Genomic DNA, 22615 nt, shown 5'->3' on the forward strand with positions numbered 1-22615 from the left:
AAATGCACGTCCAGTACCAATTGTAAACGATGTGGTAAATATCACCATACAATACTTCACATAAACATCAATCAGAATGAGAAACGACGACCAAAAATGAAATATGGCAATAAGCAAGGACGAGTCACCAATAATCCACCAAAAACAGCCAAGACACAAACTTTAGATAATTCCAATAGATGTAAGAATCGATCAGTAACCAATCCAAAGCAAATCTTAGACATCGCTTTGTGGACTTTGGAACAATTAAGTCAAGCCCTTTAGTTTTTTTTTTGGTCTAAATAGACCAAGGGGGGCAGTATGTTTAACATAGTTTCTCCTTTTATTTTATTTTTATATATTTGTCTAAAATGAATTCAAATCTAACAGCTGAAATTAACTATTATTAGTACGTTATTATCAATTTATTACTTTTAAAAACAACCATGAATTCTTTAAAACAAATTTGTATTCATATATCTTTCTCTTTTTATACCTTAAAACCGAGGTAAAGAACTGCCTAATGAATAGAAATCAGTCTTTTTTACCATCGTAACCATCAACGATTGCAGATCATAAGCGGAAATAAAATGTAAGATTGACTCCAAAAACTCTGACTCCAATTCTCTTTTTTTCCCACAAACGATTCTCTTGTTTGTATCCAGCGAATAGGTAAAATAATATTCCTAAATAAAAAGTAAATCAAAAGGAGCTTTTCTCTGGAAGTCCTTTAAAGTTGCATGTCCCGCAACTCAATTTGATAATTTAATTATTTATGGAAGTTGATTTCTAATGGTAGTTAAATCATTAAACACTTATTGTGATGTTTTAGCATATTTGGTTTAAAGTATTTTTTTTTTTTTTTTGGAATTAAGAAAACATTTTTTACTTCGAAGTATACATTATAATTTGGATTTTTAAACTGGAATTTATTTGTACGTGCATAGCTTTATTAATATACCGCAAAAAGAGAATGAAAACTTGATCCTATATTTATTGATCCTAGATTTAAACCTTATAGGTCGCTAAAAATGTCTTTAGTTTAAAGAAGCCGCATCTGTGACTCAGATTCAATACTAAAATCCTTAAGGTAAGGTCAAAATCATTGGATCTAAGTAAATTTTTTTGTGTGTGATTCTACACAAGTACGCAAAACTGAAAATTAAAAGAGATTCAATACTCCGCTTCGTTGGCTCGGAATCAATACCAAAAACATTAGTGTAAAGACATGATTTTTTTCTGTGAACCACTAGGACATAGAAAATGTCTACATCAATTTCAGAGTTTCACGAAGAACAAGCCCATTTCTACTTCATAGGGCCCCTAACGGATATTTCGTTACGTTACAAACTCAATTGAAAAGTTGGTATATCCTACGCTAATAGGTATACGAAAAACTACGCCAATGTCGAGCAACAAATCGTATAAGACATTTTGACTGATATGCTCAAATTGAGCTAAAGAAAGAAACGCTAACCCATGATACTCTGAAGTAATAACAACACAACCGGTCGGTGGTACCTCAAAGAAACTGACGCAGCAAAGTAATTATCAAATACAGGAAGATAACGCGTGTAAGGTAGGCAAAATAAAATGGAAATTCGCAGTCCGCCCAATTTAAAAAAAAAACGAAAACAACAAGTCAAAACAGCTGTTTGGAAAGTACGTAAGACAATCGTATAAACAATGCAAGAAAAGATACTCCTCATAAGAAAAGGTAAAGCAAAACAAACAAAGCAATCACCGAGAGTAAATGACTACGTTTACTGACAAAAGCAAGCTGTGAAATAAATTTAAAATCTGATTTCTTGTTTACATATTTTGTCTGTTTCGTTTCGCTATATTATCAAGCCAATCATTAGAAGCGGGCTACAAATGTGATGCGTAGGTTGCAACAGAATCTAATTTTATAGATAGCAACAAGATGTATTGCTTCGGTTATAACATCTACGGCTTCCATGATTTGAGCTTTTACAAACCAGAATTACACTCAAGAAAATACCATTGGCGATAGAAGTGAAAATCTGCAAATCTAAATGTAATTTGATCTATTTATATTCATAGGAAAAAAAATGGATTTCCATAAGCTTTTTTCTTTGTACTAGGTAGCCTAAACGAAGAGTTACCAAATGACGTGAGGCCAAAGATATAATGTGCTTACAATGCGAATGCCTAGCATAGAATTTCTCTGATATAAAGTTTTTTCCTTGTCCAATAAATTTTTCAATGAAGTCATTTTTTTCCTTATACTTAAGTGATTCGACTTAAAACTGGGTATCTTTAAATGAATGAAAATGTCGTTGGCTTTAATAGTTCTACAAAATTCTTAAAATTTGTTAAAATTCTCTTTAAATTTGCAAAGCATAAAAGCGTTAAAAAATAGACGATATTCAATACTTTATTTTAAAGACGCTTTTACTTGAAACATAGCATAATTTCTACTTGAAGTCGAGTCTGGATATTTTTTATTTTTTGGATATTTTAATTGTCGATAATACGTTTTAAAGGAATTTGATAGCACATGCAGAAAAAAAAACTGAAAAAACGAATAAATTAAAATTTTATTTGTAGAATCAAATACGCAAAACTCAAATTTAAACGAAAATTATGTGTTAAAGGATATAAAGATACAATTCTCCGTTACCTTTGCTCGGCAAAAGTGTAAAAACAAAAACTTTGAAACCGGGTATGCTTTTATTCAGTGTATATTTTTTGTGCAAAAAAAATGTTTTATTAATTCAAAAGACAAAAATGAGGAAACGTAATCTAAATTTCATTTTATTTTGCACTCAAAAAACAGTTTACTTAGATCCAAAGATTTTGACCTTCCTTTAAAGATTTTGGCATTGATTCCGAGCCAAAGATGCGGGTTCTTTAAAATAAGGAAATTTTTTTCCGACTTATCTAGGACCTATAAAATTAAAATTAGGATACAGATCTCATTTATTGAATTTTCATTCTATTTTTCTGGTATATTAATAAAGCTATTCACGTACAAACAAATGCCAGATTAAAAATCCAAATTATGACGGATATTTCGAAGTAAAAAATATTTTCTTAATTCCAAAATAACTTTAAACCAAAGATGCTAAATCCTCAAAATAAGTCTTAGCCTATATTTGAAGCGTTTTTATCTTAAATCTAAAGATTCAATATTTCTGTTAATTTAAGGACGATTTCTTTAAATCAAAAATTACTTTAACGAAAATTTGCCTTACTTTAAAGTCATGCAACTTTAACAAAGGGACTCAAATTTTCAAAATGTATGTCCTAAATTTAATGAAAAATCTTTTTGAAGCAAAGATCATAAACTTTCTTTTAATTTAAATTTCATTATTTAAAGAAATTTGTCCTTAATAGTGTGTAAATTGCGCATCCTAAAATTGAGGTTGCGTAATCTTTAATATCACGTAAATATTTTTTTCAGTGTGCTTGATATGACCACCTTTGCCTTCTCTATTTCTCCAAATGAAGTACGCATTGCGTCCGAAACATCTGCCTGCCCACGAAAAACAGCTTTCAAATGACTTTCTCGATAATACACTGCAAAAAATATTAGCCTAATATGAAAGATTAGATTATGCAACCTAAATTAACTAATACAATTAACACAAAATTAAGGATAAATTTCTATAAAATAAAATTTAAACAGTTCATAGCCTTTGCTGCAAAATTTTTTCATTACATTTAGAACACGAATCTTGGAAATTTACATCCCTCTGTTAAATTCGTATGAGATGTGTATACTAATTTTAATAATACTGATCCTATCTACACCCTCACAAAAAATCGATTCTGTAACATATACTCCCAAACATATTTTGCTTCAAGCATATACATTTTTGGGTATTGCCCAAACATTTATATGTTTGATCTCTTCCAATATATAATATGTTTGAAAGCATATTGGTCTAAACAATATATGTTTGGGTAGTCTAAGTTCCAAACATTTTGTATTTTTGCATCCAAATTCAATAATGTTGTCTTCCAAGAAACAATATGTTATTATGTAAACATATAATATGTTTGGAAGCATTTTGCACCCAAAAATATTATATGCTTAAAAAAAATTCTCCCAAACAATATTGTGCTCAAAATTTTATTTATTTATTTATATATTTACAATCATAATGAATTATGAAAATAAACAGGTAATATAGGTGCTAACAACATAGGTTTTCGACCTGAATGCTCAAAATTTTGTTTCTGCCTAATTGTATATTCCCCCACATCTTTCTCACTTCCACGAGATTTTTTAGTTCTTAGCACCTTTTTCTGTAATACAAACATTGTAGAAGAAATTATTCAATTTTATGATTTTTTTATTTTAATTTTACCTTTTGCCGGACGGGGATTCGAACAGCGGACCACACAGTTTGTAAGATCAAAGAAGTAGCTGATCAATTGCCCAAGGAAAAATAAAATGTTAATTTTGTTATAACAAGCAACAACCACCAACTTAATTCAATATCGATCCCTGTTAAATAGCGCTCCAAGCTTCTAAACACATATATGTTTATAGGCTATTTCTAAATTAATATATGTTTGCATCCAAGCATATTATATTTACAAACATTTTATGTCCCAAACATAATATGTTCTAAAATATTAACATATATGTCCCAAACATGTTATGCTAGTTTATGAACATTATATGCTTGCACTCAAAAATATTGTGTTTAAAAATTTGTGTTCCAAACATATAATGTTTATAGCCAAACATATGAAAAACAGTCTTTTTCATCCGTGTAGATAGGTCTCTAAAAATGTCCTTGTTTTAAAGAAGCTGCATCTTTTGCTAGGAATCAATACCAAAATCCTTAAGGGAAGGTTAAAATCTTTAGGTCCAAGTATACTTTTTTTTTGTTGTAAGCATTTACATTGGCTCCAGGCTCAAAGGAAATAATTGAAAAGGAACCATCAGCTGTCTCAACTGCCTGTATTCTAAAAAAAACTTGCCCAGTTCCAAAGATTTCATGTTTATGCTATTAACTTTAATACCACATGATGAGAAAAGCAGAATAAACCAATGAATTCAATTATTTTTTTCCCCCAATATCAAGTATACAAAACTCAAATTTAAAAGAATGTCTCCTTAATACAATTCTTTGCTTCTTTGGCTCGTAATCAATACCAAAGTCATTAAATACAAAATCCCTAGAACCGGTCTATTTATGATTATATTTCGGTGTGCATTAGTTTCGCCCATCATCATGTGTTTGCACAAACGTGGTGCAAACCATTCTTCGGGAGGTCCCTTATATAAGAGGGAGTTCGTTATCACTGAGATGTAAACTCATTGGGATTTTCATACTTCACAGTCAATTCATAGTTCCACATGGGTCTGTCCTTCGTTCAGAATTTCGTAGTAAACTGTTTTTCTAAGCAACGTTTTAAAAATTTTGATATTATCCCAAAACAAAACGGGATAAATGTTCCGAAGATATTATTAATAGTATATCAAAATAGCTTTCAATGTTAAATGAGCGATTTCAAAAATGGTTTCGTTTTAACATCATTTTGCTTATATGGTCTTTATATTAAACGTTTATAATGGGATTTAATTCAGTGCCGGAAATGCTTAAAGGCAGATTATGATTCATATATTCTAGTTAACTGAAAACGTTTCCTTATATTATTTTACATCGAAATGCAAAAAGGTAGCTTAACGTAGCCACAATAATATTTCCTTTCATGTGAAACCGAATATGCAATGTCAAGAATTTTATTTCGCAAAAAATATTAGTCATTTTTTGTTCGTCTCATCATTGTATAAAGACTGTGGAAAATTCCAATTGAAAAGTTTGCTCTCTAAAAAGAAAACATGAATGTTAATGGATTTCTGTCATTAGGCAGCCAAATAACCAAGAATAACATATTACAGAACAAACGCCTTGGCAGGTTACAAAGCTTGTATGCAATCTTAACCCGTTTCTGATGTTTTAGGCTTATTTGGTAAGGTAAGTTAGTTACATAGTTGTTGTGCGCTGCTTGGCCACATTTGTCTATCACGTCATATGCGAAATATTTTCTAAACAACATTATTTGTTACCGAACATATTATCCAAGCCATTGACTATTGACAACCCGGTCAACGCCATCGTTAGACAGGTCGCACTCGTCTAATTTAAAGGTCATCTGAGAACGGATATTTTTGGTTGAATTTTTAATTTATTTTACTTTTCCTTTCATCCCTTCTGTGATTCTAAGATCATAAGGTATACAATGATTCATTGAAGAGTTTTACATTGATGTGGCAACTCTGTATTCAACGTGTATGTCAATCTGTAAAATAAGTTTTAGAAAAAACACCCACATTTCAATTGGCTTCGGCCATACATTGTGACAATGTGTCGTGTGTGTAGTGCATTTTTTTAATTTATTTGTTGGATAAAAAATAAATATAAATGTAAAAAAAAACTTCAGCCAAAAATGTATACAAGAACATACACTCGAATAAAAATATTTTTTCTTTACAATTATATGCTTATATGGCCCCAGAAAAAAATTTTAGTTCATGGAAATTAGTTAATTAGTAATTACCTGATTTTTATTAAATTTCGACACATGTGAGAAAATCTGTGTTATTTAAATTATTTTTTGCTTACTTTAATGGCGTGAACTAAAAAACTAAACTTGTCTTAAAATGAAGTACACAATTGTACTATTTTTGCTTAAATTGAGTTCATAGGTTTATCAAATGAGTAATTTTTCTTAAATTGTGTCAGTCTTGAACTTCATGTAGCCATAAAGACATCTTCCAAAATATTATTAACCCTTTCGACCCCGAATTTTTATAGGTATCGCTAAATTTTTTTTTTTACTTTTAATCATGTTGAAGTCATTTAAGAAGCGTCTAGCCAAAATTTCGGGTCGCCACGCCCATTCGTTTAGGCGGTAGAGAATGTTGCCTGTGGGCAACTTTGGGCAATTATGACTACAAACTATTTTGTTTTGTAATGATAGACGTATTACGTTTTATTGGATTTTTGTTAAGTTTTTTGTTATTTTACAGTAAATATATACTTAGATGCGCGCGTGAGTGGAATTTCAATCACGCTCAAACACATTCACGAAGAAATATTTGCACTCACGCATGCCATGTAGGTAGGAATTCACGGTCACGAAATGAAAAGTCATACTCGCACACGCTCACACATGAACAATGTTTATGTTTCACGCTTTCGCATGATTCACGACAATTTTCGTAATTCACGACAAATCTCGTAAGTCACGAATATTTTCGGAACACGACAACTTTCGTGGCTCAATAAAATTCTGGTAATTAACGAAATTTCTCGTGACTCACGCTATTGAAATCTTAAGCGTGATTAAATATGTAAAGGTGATTAAAATCGGTGAGCTTGAATTTAATCGTGAACGTGAATTTGTTCGTGATTGTGACTTTTTGTGTCTGTTTTACCGTGAGTGCGAATTTTATCGTGAATATGAATTTTATTGTTAACGTGAATTTTATCTTGAGCGTGAGTTAGATCGTGAGCGTGGGTAAATTTTCATCGGGAGCGTGATTTCGGAGAAAGTTTACTCACTCACAATCACGAACACAATTTGATTTTTACTCAGGCTCACGCGCCACACATTTTTCTTTAATCCCGTTCACGCACATTCACGAGGTTTCGTTTAAATTTCATTCACGAGATTTCGTTTAAATTTCATTCACGGCTTCGCGTGAATCACGCGTGACTCACGAAAATGTTTTTTTTTTGTTGTTTTTAACCCATGTCAATTTAACTGGCGGTGTAAAAAACCAAAGTATTATAAAGCGTCAATATTCGTGCTAATCCACTAGTATGTTGCCAAGAAGTGGCTTCCTCCCTTTTTACGATTCCTTCCAAATTCCCCACTGCACTGCAGATATGTTTTCCACATCATCGCTGCATTTCTCGTCACTGGGACATCCCAATTGAAGTTCAAATTTTTTTCAAAATCATTGTTTTTCAAACCTTTTTTCTCCAGGTCTTATGTTCAAAAATATGTAATTTTGCCCACAGGCAACTTTTCAATTTTAAAAATTTCCCATCTGTTGCTTTTTTGCAATTCTAAGATTTGACTTCCAGAAATATTTTATTTGACATGTACTACAATAGATTTAATAAAAACTTTCAACATTTTAGTTGTAATTTTGAAAAATGTCACATGTATAAAAACCTCTTTTAAATTCGCAAATATTTTTTTCTTGAGGTACGTGCGTATTAATGAAAGATTTTTTGCTAATTGACACCCAAATTAGCTGATTTTTCATTCAACTTGAAGAAAACACTTGTAGCTTTCAATACCGTTACAGTTTTATGAACAAAAACAAAAACAACGCTGACAGTGAGTCTCAAAACACAAAAAGTTGCCCACGGGCAACTTTAGGGTCGAAAGGGTTAAACAACAGAAAAAATTTACTATTTTTAATAAATTGTCTTCAATTTGACAAAAATGATTAACTTATTTGTATCATGTTGCAATTACTAAAATATTTTAGATGAAATTTTCTAATATAATCAATTAAAAAATTAATTGAAATTTGCTGAAAAAATCAATTAATTTTTTAATCAAGAATTTTTTCTATGCCCAATTAAAACTGTGATTGATACTACCATTTTCGTGATTGAAGACATTTCAATTAAAAAATTAATTGGATCAATTAATTTGGAGATTGAATCAGAAAAAAATGTTGTGTGTACATTTTCTTTCACTTCACTTTTTTCTGGGTTCACTTTTTTCTGGGTGTGTGTAGGTTAAAATTAGAGTAAAGTGGCAGGCCTATTTATTTCAGGCTCACTTAGATTATTCCGTTGTATGTGTAAAAATTGTACACTGAAAAAAAAAAAATTCAGTGTACATCAAGAAAAAAACTGAAGAAACAAAAAAATCAAGTACGCAAATAATTGTAATAAAGATAAATTGTAATAATGATAATTGTGCCTTAAAGTTGCCCTTACTTCAATTATCCGCTTCATTGGCCCGGAATCAATACCAAAATCATTAGTGTAAAGACAAAATCTTTGGAACCGGACATGCTTTTTTCAGTGTATAATACGGGGTTGCTGACACTGTCACACTGATATTTCTGTCAAACTAGAAATGATAGCTACAGGATTTAGTACCCAGCACACATAATCTACCTAATGGCATCCAAATAATTGGTAATAAAAAACTGGACTCGTTGAGGTCCCGGATCCTTCAAAATGCTGACCCTTTCTCATATAAGGAATATGGTACTCATATTAAAGCTAATATTTTTTTTTTGTTTTCAAAAAAAAATTAACCAGCGTAGTTTTCCAAAAACGACGTTTATACTTACTACCATTTCCAAAAACCAAAAAGAAACTGAAATGAAAAAAATGCATTTTGTTGCTTCTAGAGTCCGTAGTTTTTACCCACTTTGCTTGAAATTGGAAATCTGGAGGTATTCTAGGAAAATAAAGAGATGTGCTGAAAATGTTGATTATCGGACCATGTTTTGATATAGCCCTCATATAAACCAATCTCCCGATTTTACTTTTTGGGCTTCTAGAATCCGTACACACAAAAAATTATGACCAAAATTTTTTCAATTAAACACTTAATTGAATTTGGAAACGGATTCAATTAATATGTTAATTGATTCAATTAATTATTTAATCAAATCCGAATAAAAACCAATTAAAACAATGATTGATATTTGTTACGTTTCCAATTAAAATATTAATTGATTCAATCAATTTGTTAATCAATTCGGAAATAATTTTCAATTACAAACGTGATTGACATTTTTTCCGTTTCCAATTACACATGTGATTGATCCAATCACCTTTGTGATTGAAATTGAATAATTTTGAGCATTGGAAAGAGCGAAAAGAGAACAAGAGAATGGGTATTTATTCAACAAGGTATGATGGAGAGATCAGTCTGTTGAAGTAACTCATAACGAACGGTTGGGTTTTTGTTTTTCGCGTAAATTGAAAAACATGATTGGCGACATTCTGTCTGCGGCATTCAAAATGTGTGTATAAATATTTTGAACGCAACAACAAATCATAGCAAAGGGTTGAAATAAATAAAGTGTGCAACAACAAATGGCCACGTGGTAAAGGTTTGCAAAAAAATATATGAGAGAACGGATTTGAAATTACCTGTGTTTGTGTTTTGTGGTATTGTAAAAATGGAAACAATCTACGTTTATTGAAGGTAAGAAATTATGAAATGTGAATACCGTTTTCCATTGAAGCCTGTTTACATTAAACGGACTAAAATAATATATTTTTTTTTCATTTCTTTTAGTGACCAATTTTATTTCGTGAAATTGACCAATCAATCCCATCAACTCCATCATTTTATCAAATATATAAGAATATGTTTGCAATAAAAAAGTGGGTACCGTATTGATCTTTTAAAATTATAAATTTTTTCACTCCTAGTTTTCTTAAAACCAAGAGCGGTATGGGCTTGTTGGAAGATTCACCTTGAAATTGCGAAGTGGCGTTGGCATTATATTGCATTTTTGTTTTACCTGCTTTTTTCAGTTTGAACCCAAGTAGAGAGCAGTATATCTGGTATATAAACTAATGAGCTGAATTATGTAATGGTAAAAAAGTTCTTTCTTTTGGATTTAAAAATATGAAAAATATCCGAAAATAATAAAAATATTTATTTTCCATTTATATTTTTTTCTATTTCCAGAATTTGCAAAGTATCATCAATATAATACCAAATATTACATTGCTTTCCCATTATTTTTGTCTTTGATTGGTTCAAATTTTAATAGACGATTTTAATGTGAGGAAATTTTGGAAAGGAATTGTTACTAAAATTAAATTACCGAGCTCCTTAATACACCTTTTTATGCTAAAAGACTACAACTGCAAAAGAAGATCTGCAACCTGGAACTAAGAATTGAACTTGATATTCTATGCAGGTAATATTTATCAAAATTAACTTTTAATTGAACAAAATTAAATTCGAATTATTCTGTTTACTTTCAGAAAAACTAATTTAGCTTACAGTCTGCTGATTTATTGGAAATCTAGGCGCATCTACATATTAGAAGGAACATGCTAACATGGTTATTATTATAAGGAAGGTAATGATTTATATAATTTTTTCACCCTATAGTTGTTATTTATAGTAATTGTATTTGTAAGTTATGTTAGAACAAAACACAAATGAAAAGAACCAAATTTATTTGTCTATTGCATAATTAAAAAAATAATAAAATATTAAATATTATAAGAAACACATATTTTCTTTTATTTCAAATAAAACTACATACGGTTTTGGGGTCGCAATATATAAAATTTTTGATCGAAATTTATAACCAATTTCAATCAATTATTTAATTGAATGAATCAAATAGTTGGTTGATTTTTGTCGCGAAATTAATTAACATTTTAATAGATTCAATTAAAACTGTGATTGAATTTTATGTTAAAAATCAATCACGTTTTTAATTGATTCAATCACACAATTAATTGATTCCGTTACAAAAGTCAATTAAATTTTTAATTGAAAATCGTGTTGGTTTTCAATCAAAATGGGTGATTGATACTATCATTTTCGTGATTGAAGACATTTCAATTAAAAAAATGATTGAATCCGCGATTTTCGTGATTGAAATCAAAAATTTTTTTTTTGTGTGTAGTTTTTAGTCAATTTGCCTGAAATTGGAATTGTAGAGATATTCTAGGAAAAATAAAGAGATATGGCGATGGAAATGGTAATTATCGGTCCATGTTTTGTATATGATTTAGTTTTGTCGGTCCATTTGGTAAGGCCTCCATAGAGACCGATTTCACTTCTTGAGGGTATAGAAGGCGATCATGAAAATTGCTGACTGACTGACTGACTGACTGCAAAATTTCCAGATTTTACTTCTCGTAATCATTTAAATAATTGGGATGAAAATCTACAGATTTTAGGATTCAAATCAAGGCGTTATTTCATCATTTTCTTGCACACTTACATTCCTCTAAAACTCAAACAAAAAATGGTTCTTATAAATTCAGAATCTGATCTAGTCTTTATAGGTAAAATCTTTACATTTATCTGTGGGAACTGATCTGCTTGGGAAATATCTGTCATTAAACCCCCTGAAATTTTCAAAGGAAACTATTATATTTGATTCATGGTGGTGGGTATTTAAGATTCAGTCCGGCCTAACTTACTACTGTATATACTTGTTTTTTTTTTTATTTTTTGGTAAAGTAGATTGGTTCCGATTAAATCCTACACCCTCTTGCCGGTCATGCAATATTCCACAAAACTTCAGTGAACCCTCTAAGAACTAGACATTCATAGTCGTCTACATTTTGTCCAAAATCGGGAAGTGTCCAGTTATTAGATAGTATTTTTATTGCAATAATGTAGCAATAGTTACGAAAATTGTTCACTTTTGAGATTTGCCCAATTTTAATAAGTTTCATGCACCCAATGAGTGCAAATCGACTCTAAATATCGCTGAGAACAGATGCTAAACCTTGCCCCACAGTGGCTCTTATCACGTACACAAAGTAAACATAAGGAGTTTTAACATCATAATCACCTCAAAAGTAGACATAAAGGGGTTTAACGTCACAACTACCATCGTTTCATTTCACATTCCATAATTTTATTGCGGATGTATTTCATTATTTAGGTAGGCCCAATTTATGATTTACTTATATGGCAAAGAAAAAAATTGTTGAGTGATCAGGGGATTCTTTGACGCTTGATTTGGCAAATAATCATAAAATAAAAAACAAAAATCAATTCAAGAATAGCATCTGTTGGACAAATCTACTCATATCCACAAACTATTCGCCCATACATGAGAATACAATAACGCAATGTTGGAATTTCAATCCGCAATACCAATAAGGCATTTGAATAAGTGCTTACAATAAATTATCTCGCTTTTGTTGGCTATTGAAGATTTGTCGTTATCGAAATTCGAATTGCGTAAATGTTTTGCATTTGTACAGCGAATGTAATGCGTCAACGCTTGAATTCCATTTCCGAATGAAATGATAGTAGCGTAGAATGGTTTACTTTTCAGTTTCGAGTATATCACTTTTGAGGAAATAAATCCAAATTGACCATATTAAGTTGATGAGAACAAGCAAAAACACTTCACCCACGCATGATAATAGCCATCCACCTCGATAACATATCCACCAAGTGATTTGGTAATATCTTTCAAAATATGCATGGACCAAAAGCAGCAATTCCAACAGAATCACCACCACCAAATATCATGAAATTCGTTAAAGAGTAGGAGGCAAACATATTATGAACAACATTATCTAATACAATACCAGTACATGACTTAGGTATAGACCAGCATTATTTAAACCGAGTGAAAAGAAACCCGAATACAGTCTAGTGGTATGAAGAAAATTTATTCCGAATATTTTGGTAAGCCGTGAAAAATTGCCAGAAAAATAAAATTTCTGATTCAATCACGAAATTAATTGGATAATTAATTTTATAATTGAAATGTCTTGAATCACGAAAATGATAGTATCAATCACAGTTTTAATTGGGCATAAAAAATATTTGATTTTATGAGCAAATTTCAATTAATTTTTTATTGATTCAATTAAAAATGTAATTTATGTTGATTGCAAAAAAGGTAACTATTTTCAATTACTTTCTGAATTGACTTAGTGTTTTTATTTTGATTAACAATTGATTGTTTGAAATAAATTTTTAATTAAAAATTAAAAAAATCTCCATCACTTATTTTAAATTTAATTCAATTGTATCAATTAATGTTTTAATTAAAAATTAAAAAAAAACTGTCAATCATTGAAATAATTGACTTAATGTTTCTATCTTGATTAAAAAGTTCATTGTATCAATTAATTTGTTAATTGAAAAAAATTTCAACTTCAATCAACTTTTTATTGGAAATATTTTGGTGAAAAATTTATCGTACCTCAAAGACATACGAATAGACGCTAGTTTCAAAGCGAGTATCTAAACATTAATTAAACAAATTTTTAAAGCCATGGTTAAAATCCTTTTTGCATATATGTTTGTTTTCAATTTGTCCTAAATATTGTGTGAACTTTTCACATTTATATACTTTTCCAAAATTCAATAATACAAAGCCAGGTCAAATTTATTTTCAGCGTATATAGTATATATACATGTAAGTAGATATTATGTTGTCTGTATGTAAACCATGTCTAACAAAACAGAAAGAAACATTCCGATGTGAAAACAAGCAGCAGCACCTCCGAATGCAACCTAATATGCATATCAGTGTGTATGCATTTATAATGTGCAATATCTTAAAATGAAAATGGGGCGTTTTGCTTTAAATCCTACGACAATTATAAGCAACCCAGCATAAACTCTCATTACCCGGTAATATTGTAGGTAAGCCTATTTATAAATTTATAACCACTTACTAATTGGCATCCCTCCGGATTACATTTACATACGCATGTCCTAGGAGGAAAGTGCTTCTTCCCAGGCATACCTTTGGCCATGAAATAAGTAGTGCTTTTAAAGCATATAATCACCGAATAACATATGTAATCACTTCTTCATAGAAAGTTTGCAAGATATTGACATCTCTAACCGATTACAATGGATCAAAATATGGCGAGTATTGCTGTAATATGAACACAACTTGAATAGAAAGGAATAATGTAGAAATAAACAAAAATGTAACAAATCATCTAAACAAGATTACATTCAAATTAATTTCACACTTAAAAAACAAATAAAAGTTGGTTGTTAAAGGGACCACATTAGGTGTGAAATCTACTAAAGGTGGATTTAAAATCCCTTTTTATAAGGCAAATGTCAGTTGAAATCTAGTTAAAGTCGATTTTGAAAGTGTAATGTGAATGAGGTATAATAAGCATTTATTTAAACCCTAATATGGTAATGTCATTAACTTAAAACACAATTATTATGAAATATTCGTAAAGAATATTCCTTAACGGAATCAGAATTACCGTTATATTACATATTCTTTTTGGTTTATTTAAGTAAATAATTATACCTTACGGTACCATCATTTATTCTATTTTATTACGTCATTAGCAGCCAAATGCATTACATTTTGAGAATAACAATTCGAAAATTACCAAGAAGTATTTATTATTGTCATTACAAGTTAGTCATTATAATTCACCGCAATGTAATGCAATGTGTAATGACAGATGTAAAAACCACTATATTATCGATAGCTATAAATAGGTTATAAATTTATAAATAGGCTTACCTACAATATTACCGGGTAATGAGAGTTTTTGCTGGGATAGTGGCCTAGTCAATCTTCGAAAATTGAAAATCCGGCATGTCTAAAGAAAAAATGGAAAGTTTTGCCATTTGAATGAGAATCCGCTTCAGATCTCGACTAAATGCTCTTCTGGAAGAATTAAACTCAACTTTAATTTAAAACATTGCTTTTTTTTACAAATATCAAATTAATTCCATCTCTAATTCAGACAGATAAATCGTTCAATGAAACTAGCCAACCAAGCAATGAATCTCTATATGATAGATTGAATTATAGATTTGACCTCTTGTCTAATAAATTGAAGTGGAAATTTATTCATACATTTGACTTTCAATAGAATTAAGAAGAAATGATTTATAACGGGCGCGGGGAATCACTGATCTCATAGTTATGATACAATAACAACACCAAAGTCCAAACAAACCAAGAAAGAAATGAACCTACATAGATGAAAAAGAGCGAGGATGCTGACTTTAGATAGACACAAAAACCACAAATATTCTCCGTTTATTTATATGGAATGGGGAGGAGGGTCTTCTCTCGTACTTATCATAAATATGATATTTATATTGAACGGTATCAGTTGAAATGCTCAATACAGCCATCATGATGGCCTAATAACAAAAATAAATAAACAATTTTATATATTTCAGATAACATTTTCTCTTGATGATTCTATCTCCCCTTCCCCCACTATTTCTCTCTCTCTCTTTGTATCTTCAATGAAATTTAAAAACTTTAGAAATCAATCGACTGTGGTCGTTGTTCTCCTTTTACATAATTTAGCGATGAGGTTTCTGATTCTATTCAAATGCTAATGTAGAAATTGAAAGTCATTTGAGAAGAGGTGAAAATATACGAGTTTATGAACACAAATATTTATATATGTATACTCCCCCATAAACAAATCTTAAGTGCGATGGAGATATGACGCTATGTTTGCATAAATATTTGAAATTTATATTAAACCCCTCACATGCACACTGCCCACACACAAGGTTAGAGTAGAATCGATTCGCAGATGTAGTCTAAAAACCACAACAACAAGTGTTTTGATTTTATTCACTTCAATAAAAGTGTATGGAATTGATTTTGTATTTCGAATTTCCGTGTAATTATAGAACGTAATAATAGCGATAATTGCAAGCTTGCGAAATTAAATAACAAAGGAGTCAGCTCTATTAAAATCATTAATGGATATTAAATCAATAATAGCTCATTAGATCCTATATCGCACGTTTTCAAGGAAATTTGGTTAAAAACAAGTTTGTATATTGTCGCATCAGTTCATTTATATGACAAGATTTTCCATTAATATTTTTATCGTGAATATTATAACAAATTATTGCAGAACTATCATATCAAATCATATAATCAAATTAAACTGAAGTCACAATTAAATGCATCTAGTACATTGTCTATTCGAAAAAAGGTATTTAAAATACTATGATCTATAATATAGAATTATTCCTACACGAAATGAGTTATAGACGATTTATTTTGTTCTTCTTATATCTTAAGCTCAGTACTAAGTACACGAAAAACTGTTACACTTCATATAAAACAAAAACCTTTGCGCGGAATAGCTACAAAATCAGCCATGTTGAGCAGATAATAATGCAAATCTAAGCGTTAGGAGAACGATTATTTATTTATAATATTGGCCAGCCCTCCCAAAAATAGAAGTATGAACTTCCATTTAATATCTAATATCGAGCTACCTATAAAAAACAGCATATTTCGGAAATTATAAAATGAACCGGGTCACAAATCTTGGAAACAATTATCCATATCAAGCCAACGGAAAATAATACATACATTGTTTTTATTACACGTCCTTCTTATTCATATATTTGTATTGATTTGTCATCTATATTTACCCTTACCTCACTGTTGTGTCATTACTTCCAGAAACGACATACTCCCCCGATGGATTAAAATCCAATGTTCGCACACTTTTCATATGCCCATTTAAAGTGGAACATATGGTTTGTGCATTTAAATCCCATCGCCTTATAATGCCAATGTCATCGGCAGAATATACAAAATCATCATTGTAGGCAAATCGAACACAATCTATGGATCGATTGTGTCCCGTTAGTGACTACAAAGAAAAGAAAAAAAATTACAAAATTTTAGCAATATTCGTGTAGGATAGGTTAGGTATAGAGGAAGTCTGACATTTTAGCCTCCTTTGGCAGGTGGAATATAAAAAAATATAGATATTTTTGTACTTACCATAAAACATTCTGTTTGTCCTATTGCCCACAAATTAACATTGCGATCTTGTCCGCCTGTTACTAAAACACGACCAGTTTCCCCAACATCCAGACAAGTGACGTTGCCATTATGCGCTTTTATCTCATCTGAAAAGAGATATAAAAATTAATTATTTTATAATTGGGATAATTTATCGAAAACATAGTAAGTAAAAAAATATATTAGTACTAACTAAATTTCTAATTTTCTAATTTGGAAAGTATTATTATTTTATTTTAATATAATTAAAATAAAATAAATATATAATTCTTAACCACTTTGCACTTGTGACAAGTATTCTTACTATCGTAAGAAAATATTTATAATGATTACATTGTACTAAATTTGAAAATAACTTGGTGGTCCAGTAGTACATGGTAAATCCAAAGCTCTCTTTGCCAATTCATCAGCTCTTTCATTTCCAAGAATGTTAGAATGCGAAGGAACCCAAAGGATTGTGATATCCGAAGGTTTCTCTAAGAAGAGGTAATGATTAAACGATCCTATTTTATTATTCATCAAGGCCCTTGCCACGCTAAGACTGTCGGTGCAAATAAAATTTTTTGCACATTTTTTGGAGAGAGCTGAGGTAGAATCTAGAATCTTTTTTATGCTCCCTTAAGCTAATATCTATTTTTATTTTGTACTTAGATGAGTAGCAAAAATTTCGTTTTTCAGGAATTTGAATGTTAAAAGCTTTCAAAGGTGTCAAAATGTGTTGAATAGCAGAAAAATAGATTGGATTTCAGGCACTTATTTCATTCCAGAAGATAGTATATAGGTCATCTTAAGGCAAGGTGATGGATTTTGATGCTAGGTTTACACAAGCTTTTTCAACCAAAATTTGGAAGTCTGTAAACCTTCCTTCAACTCTCAGGCAATCTATCTGTGTTGAGCGGAGTAAACCGGTAGCAGTTCTAAAAATGTCATTTAAACAAACATTAATTTTAGATACATTTTGTTTTGTGGTCCAACCATATAGGGTGATGGCATGGGATAAGGTACCATAAGCTAGAGATCTAGATCATATTAATTTCATAACATTGTTGATTTTACTCAGCTTCGTCAGTATCAGTTTAATATGTTCGCCCCAAAGCAAACATTTAGAAAAAATTAGACCAAGGATTTTCATATGATGTTTAATAGGAATGGTTGCGACATGTACATGGAGTATTTCAGCTTTATTTAAATGTATGACAGCTCCACTTCCATCTGCTCAACTTGAATTTTGTGGTTAATCCGTTTGAGTTTTTCATTGACATCTTCATAACTACCGGATGCCACAACAAAAATATTGTCAGCAAATATGCCGATATAGTCTGCTTCCTTCAAAGACTCCAAACTACTGGCCAAATTATTTGCATATATATTATACAAAATAAAAGGAGTGAACCCTGAGGAATTTCATTTTCTAATGGATAGGTTGCAGATAGGTGTCCCTCGACTTTGAATTTTATTCTTCGGTTGGTAAGAAGTGAAAAAATAAAAATAACTATTTTTTTCTGTATACCCCATAGAATTGGTTCTTTTATAATTTTCGTTACTAGGACCTTGTCAAAAGCTTTTTCTAAGTCCTCGGAGATAACCAAGCTGTGTTTTCCTACGGCAAGGTTTGAGCGTAGCATATGTTCCAACAATGGCAAAGAGAGTGCGTTCCGCGACCGGGCAAGAAATCTATTAGCTATTATTTTCTCCAAAATCATAGAGAGCACTGGAAGCAAGGATATTGGTGTATAGCCTTCGAGACGCGCAGGATTTTTCCCTTGCTTTGGGATAGGAGAAAGTACGGCCAATTTCCAGTCGTGAGGATAAATACCCGTACAAAGAATTTTGGTATATAGGTTACAAATTCCCTTTTTGAGAAATAATGGTTTTTAGCCATAGAATATGTAAGTTTGTCTAGGGCTGGAGTAGAACCTTTTAACTAGTGAAGTGTTTCATCAAATTCTTTTACGTCAATACGTGAAACAAGTTCGGGAAAAAGGTCTGTGTCGATAATATCGTTTAAAAACAAACTTTGTTTGCTTCTAATAAGCTCAGTAAAGACTTTGTCAGAGCTGATTGAACACCATGACAAGGCGAACTCATTTGCAATGTCTCGCGGGTGGGAAACGATTTTATCGCTAACATTAATTGAAGCAAACTTGTCAAATCCAGGTGCTCTTCAATTGGTTACCTTCTTCCATAAAAATCGTATATCCATGAATGGATCGAGAGAATTAAGAAATTTCGACCTTTCTCTTTCTCTTTTCGCAATTGTGCATTCTTTTTTAACTTTTGCACAAGCTCTTTTATAGTCTATATAATTGAGGCTATTACGTGTTCTTTTGAATGTTCTCCATGACTTGTTATAAACCGTCTGCCGGAAATCGAGTTTAGTATGTAAATTTAATAATTATACTGTTTTTCTGTAGCTTAGAGCTTCTACCAGAATATAAAGTTGGCCAACAAAAATCTTCATCGCCGTTTTATATGTATATAATCTAGAATTGGCTTAAAAATTTAGTGCTGAAATTTCTTTAGCGTATTTCACTTAGTATTGGACATCTGCCAATCAATCTAGAGATTCTACTTCTTCCCAATTTCACAGAGAACAACACCGATCATCAACATCGCCGAAACCATTTCCATTTAGCCAAAATAAATCATCTGTGGCTTTTAAAATAATTGCAATTTGATGAGGGGTAAAAGTTTCATTGCAATAATAGATTCCCATGCCAAAATCAAGATGTTTATAAAAGCGTTGTTCACATGCACGTGCCTTTTTGATAGTTAAGGTGAGTATTAGGTTCGAGTTTAGCCGCTAAAGTGAAAACTAAATCAGTAAAAAAGGCCTTTAATTATACATATTTGTTGCAAATTTTATTATAATGGAACAAATCTACTATAGCACAAGTTGTTAAAATAAACAAATATTTTTTTGAGTGTAGGAGTAGGGGTTTTAAATCGAAAATGTAAAGTTTGTCGGAAAAGCCTAGTTTTCGGGATATCGAAATCTGAAAATCGGTATTTTCCTTTATATTTTTGTTAATTCTGACAGCAATTTTTCATGACATCTATAAAATTAATTTTTTTTTAATATATTTGGTAAAAAATAGTACATTTTAAGCAGAAAATATGAAGTAAAAATTTTGTCGGAAGAGCGTAGTTTTCGAGATACCGACCCTTAAAAGTTAGGTATAGGTGACCGGCCTTCGGCCGGGGTTTGAGACTTTCTCCTATGGACATGGTGCAAAGTGGGCTAACGCGAACCAAAAGGGGATAGGTAGCCGGCCTTCGGCCGGGGTTTGAGACTTCTTTTATGAACGGAGTCCAAAGTGGGCTAATGCAAACTCAAAGTGGATAGGTGGACGGCCTTCGACTTTCTCCTATGGACAGAGTCCAAAGTGGGCTAACGCGAACCCAGGACCTCTCCTGGTCCATGTTATTCGAAATATTTTACTCTTAGGATGATTATGTGCGATGGATACTAAATCCAATATACGTGATAATGAAAACTTTAGGGGCCCGTAACTCCGAAAATAGGTCTTTCCGCCAAAAAGTGGTGTATTACATTTTGTGCTTAGAATCGAAAAGTCTACACGCTGGCCAATCGGACCACTTGTACTAAAGTAGATTTAAGCCTGACAGTTTTTGCCTGTAGTCTAAAAAAAAACAGATTTTTCCCGGCAAGATTGGTTGCAAGGATATGGGGCAGTCTTTGCTCATCAAGGGTACACAGCAACTTGTCTTAGCGTACTTTCCTATAAACGAAATTGGTAACCCTGGCACTTCCCAATTAATTTACCGTTACAACACAAAAATACAAACATACCGGCAAAATGTAGTGACTGACACCAATAATACGCATGGAAATAGAAAGCTCATATCTTTTTGCATAACCTTGCATGCAAAGATATTTATGTTTTGCTCTTTTTTATTTTTGTTGTGTTTTACATTTTACTTGTGCTTAATTTGTTCAGCTGTTGACATTTTTCAATGAAAATGGGAGCACAAAAATCTAATAAATCTTTGAATAGATTCGTCATATTCTGGATAAGGAGGCGCAAATAAATACTCACATATTCTCTCGCTTAATTTACGCGCTAATGCCATCACTTATTAGCCACTTTTTCGTAGGATTTAAACTGGGTATATTATAAGTTAGTTTTTTTTTTGCTTTTTTTGGGTTGCGATACTCGATGATGTCGTTGATTATTTTACCTTGCCGTCTTTACTTACAAATACAACAACACAAGTAAACGGTTAGTTGGTAATTTTGTTGTTGACTTTTTACTGTTTCTCTTTACCACCTCTGACGTGCTCACACAACTCTTTTATCTTGGCACTTAGTCATTCACACACTCACTCACTATTCATTTGTTTTATTATAACTTATTTGGGCCGTATTTCGTATTGATTGGACGATTGGAAATGGAAAATGAGAATTTTTTAAAAGTCTTTCTGACTTTATTATTCACTTTAAAACAATCGACTTCCGACTTTGGGGTATTGAATGCTTCTGCTCACTAATGCATTCTCACATTCAGATCTTCGTACTAAATACGCGAAGAATTTTTAGTGCTAGGTGCAATTTTACTTTTTTTCTTTTTCGTGTATCACTTCAACTGTATTATGTATTATTTTTACACCGAGCATATGGGAGAATGTGCACGATACTGATAGATAGAAATTTTCTAAAGATTTTCTTTAAATATATAAAAAAAAATTCTACTTAGTAGTTGATTTGTTTGTGACAACGGAACACGAATTTTTTTATGTTATATGAACAGATAGACAGAAGATGTAGACTTTTTTCCTTGCTTTTCACCATTTACACAAACCGCAAACATTACATTCACAACTATTACGATTTCCAAAACGTTCGACACTAGAAATTACGAAATTAATATGCCGATCACAATTTTGTAACATAAATGTTTTATGTTTTACACCGTTTTAAGACTAAAAAATAAAAACAAAATCGATCTTTTTCCGTTTCACCGTGTTTGTTTCTTTGTCAAAGTAAAACAACAACAAGACAACTTTAAAGCGTTACTGACAGTTTATCCAATTGGTTGGCGTGTGAGAAAGAGAAAGCTAATATATACTGCTTATGTCAAATGTCCCTGAGTTGCCATATTGATCATAGTATATACGGAAGTTCAATGAAGT

General features: G+C 31.2%; 1 protein-coding gene across 2 annotated transcripts in view; it reads right to left on the bottom strand.

The window, feature by feature from the left end:
- The window catches only part of kat80 (katanin p80), a 94292-nt gene extending 71808 nt beyond the window's left edge, over positions 1-22484 (bottom strand). The window contains exons 1-3 of one of the 2 annotated variants that reach the window (XM_075298855.1): positions 21523-22484; positions 17441-17568; positions 17089-17306 (exon numbers count right to left, since the gene is read on the bottom strand). In XM_075298855.1, coding sequence (XP_075154970.1) covers positions 17089-17306; positions 17441-17568; positions 21523-21556 — 380 coding nt within the window. In that variant the 5' untranslated portion in view covers positions 21557-22484. The remainder of the gene's footprint in view (positions 1-17088; positions 17307-17440; positions 17569-21522) is intronic. The other variant, XM_075298856.1, reaches the window with a different exon arrangement.
- Between the last annotated feature and the right edge of the window lie 131 nt (positions 22485-22615).

This window comes from Haematobia irritans, chromosome 3 (genome assembly GCF_050003625.1).
Source record: "Haematobia irritans isolate KBUSLIRL chromosome 3, ASM5000362v1, whole genome shotgun sequence".
Lineage (NCBI taxonomy): Eukaryota > Metazoa > Arthropoda > Insecta > Diptera > Muscidae > Haematobia > Haematobia irritans.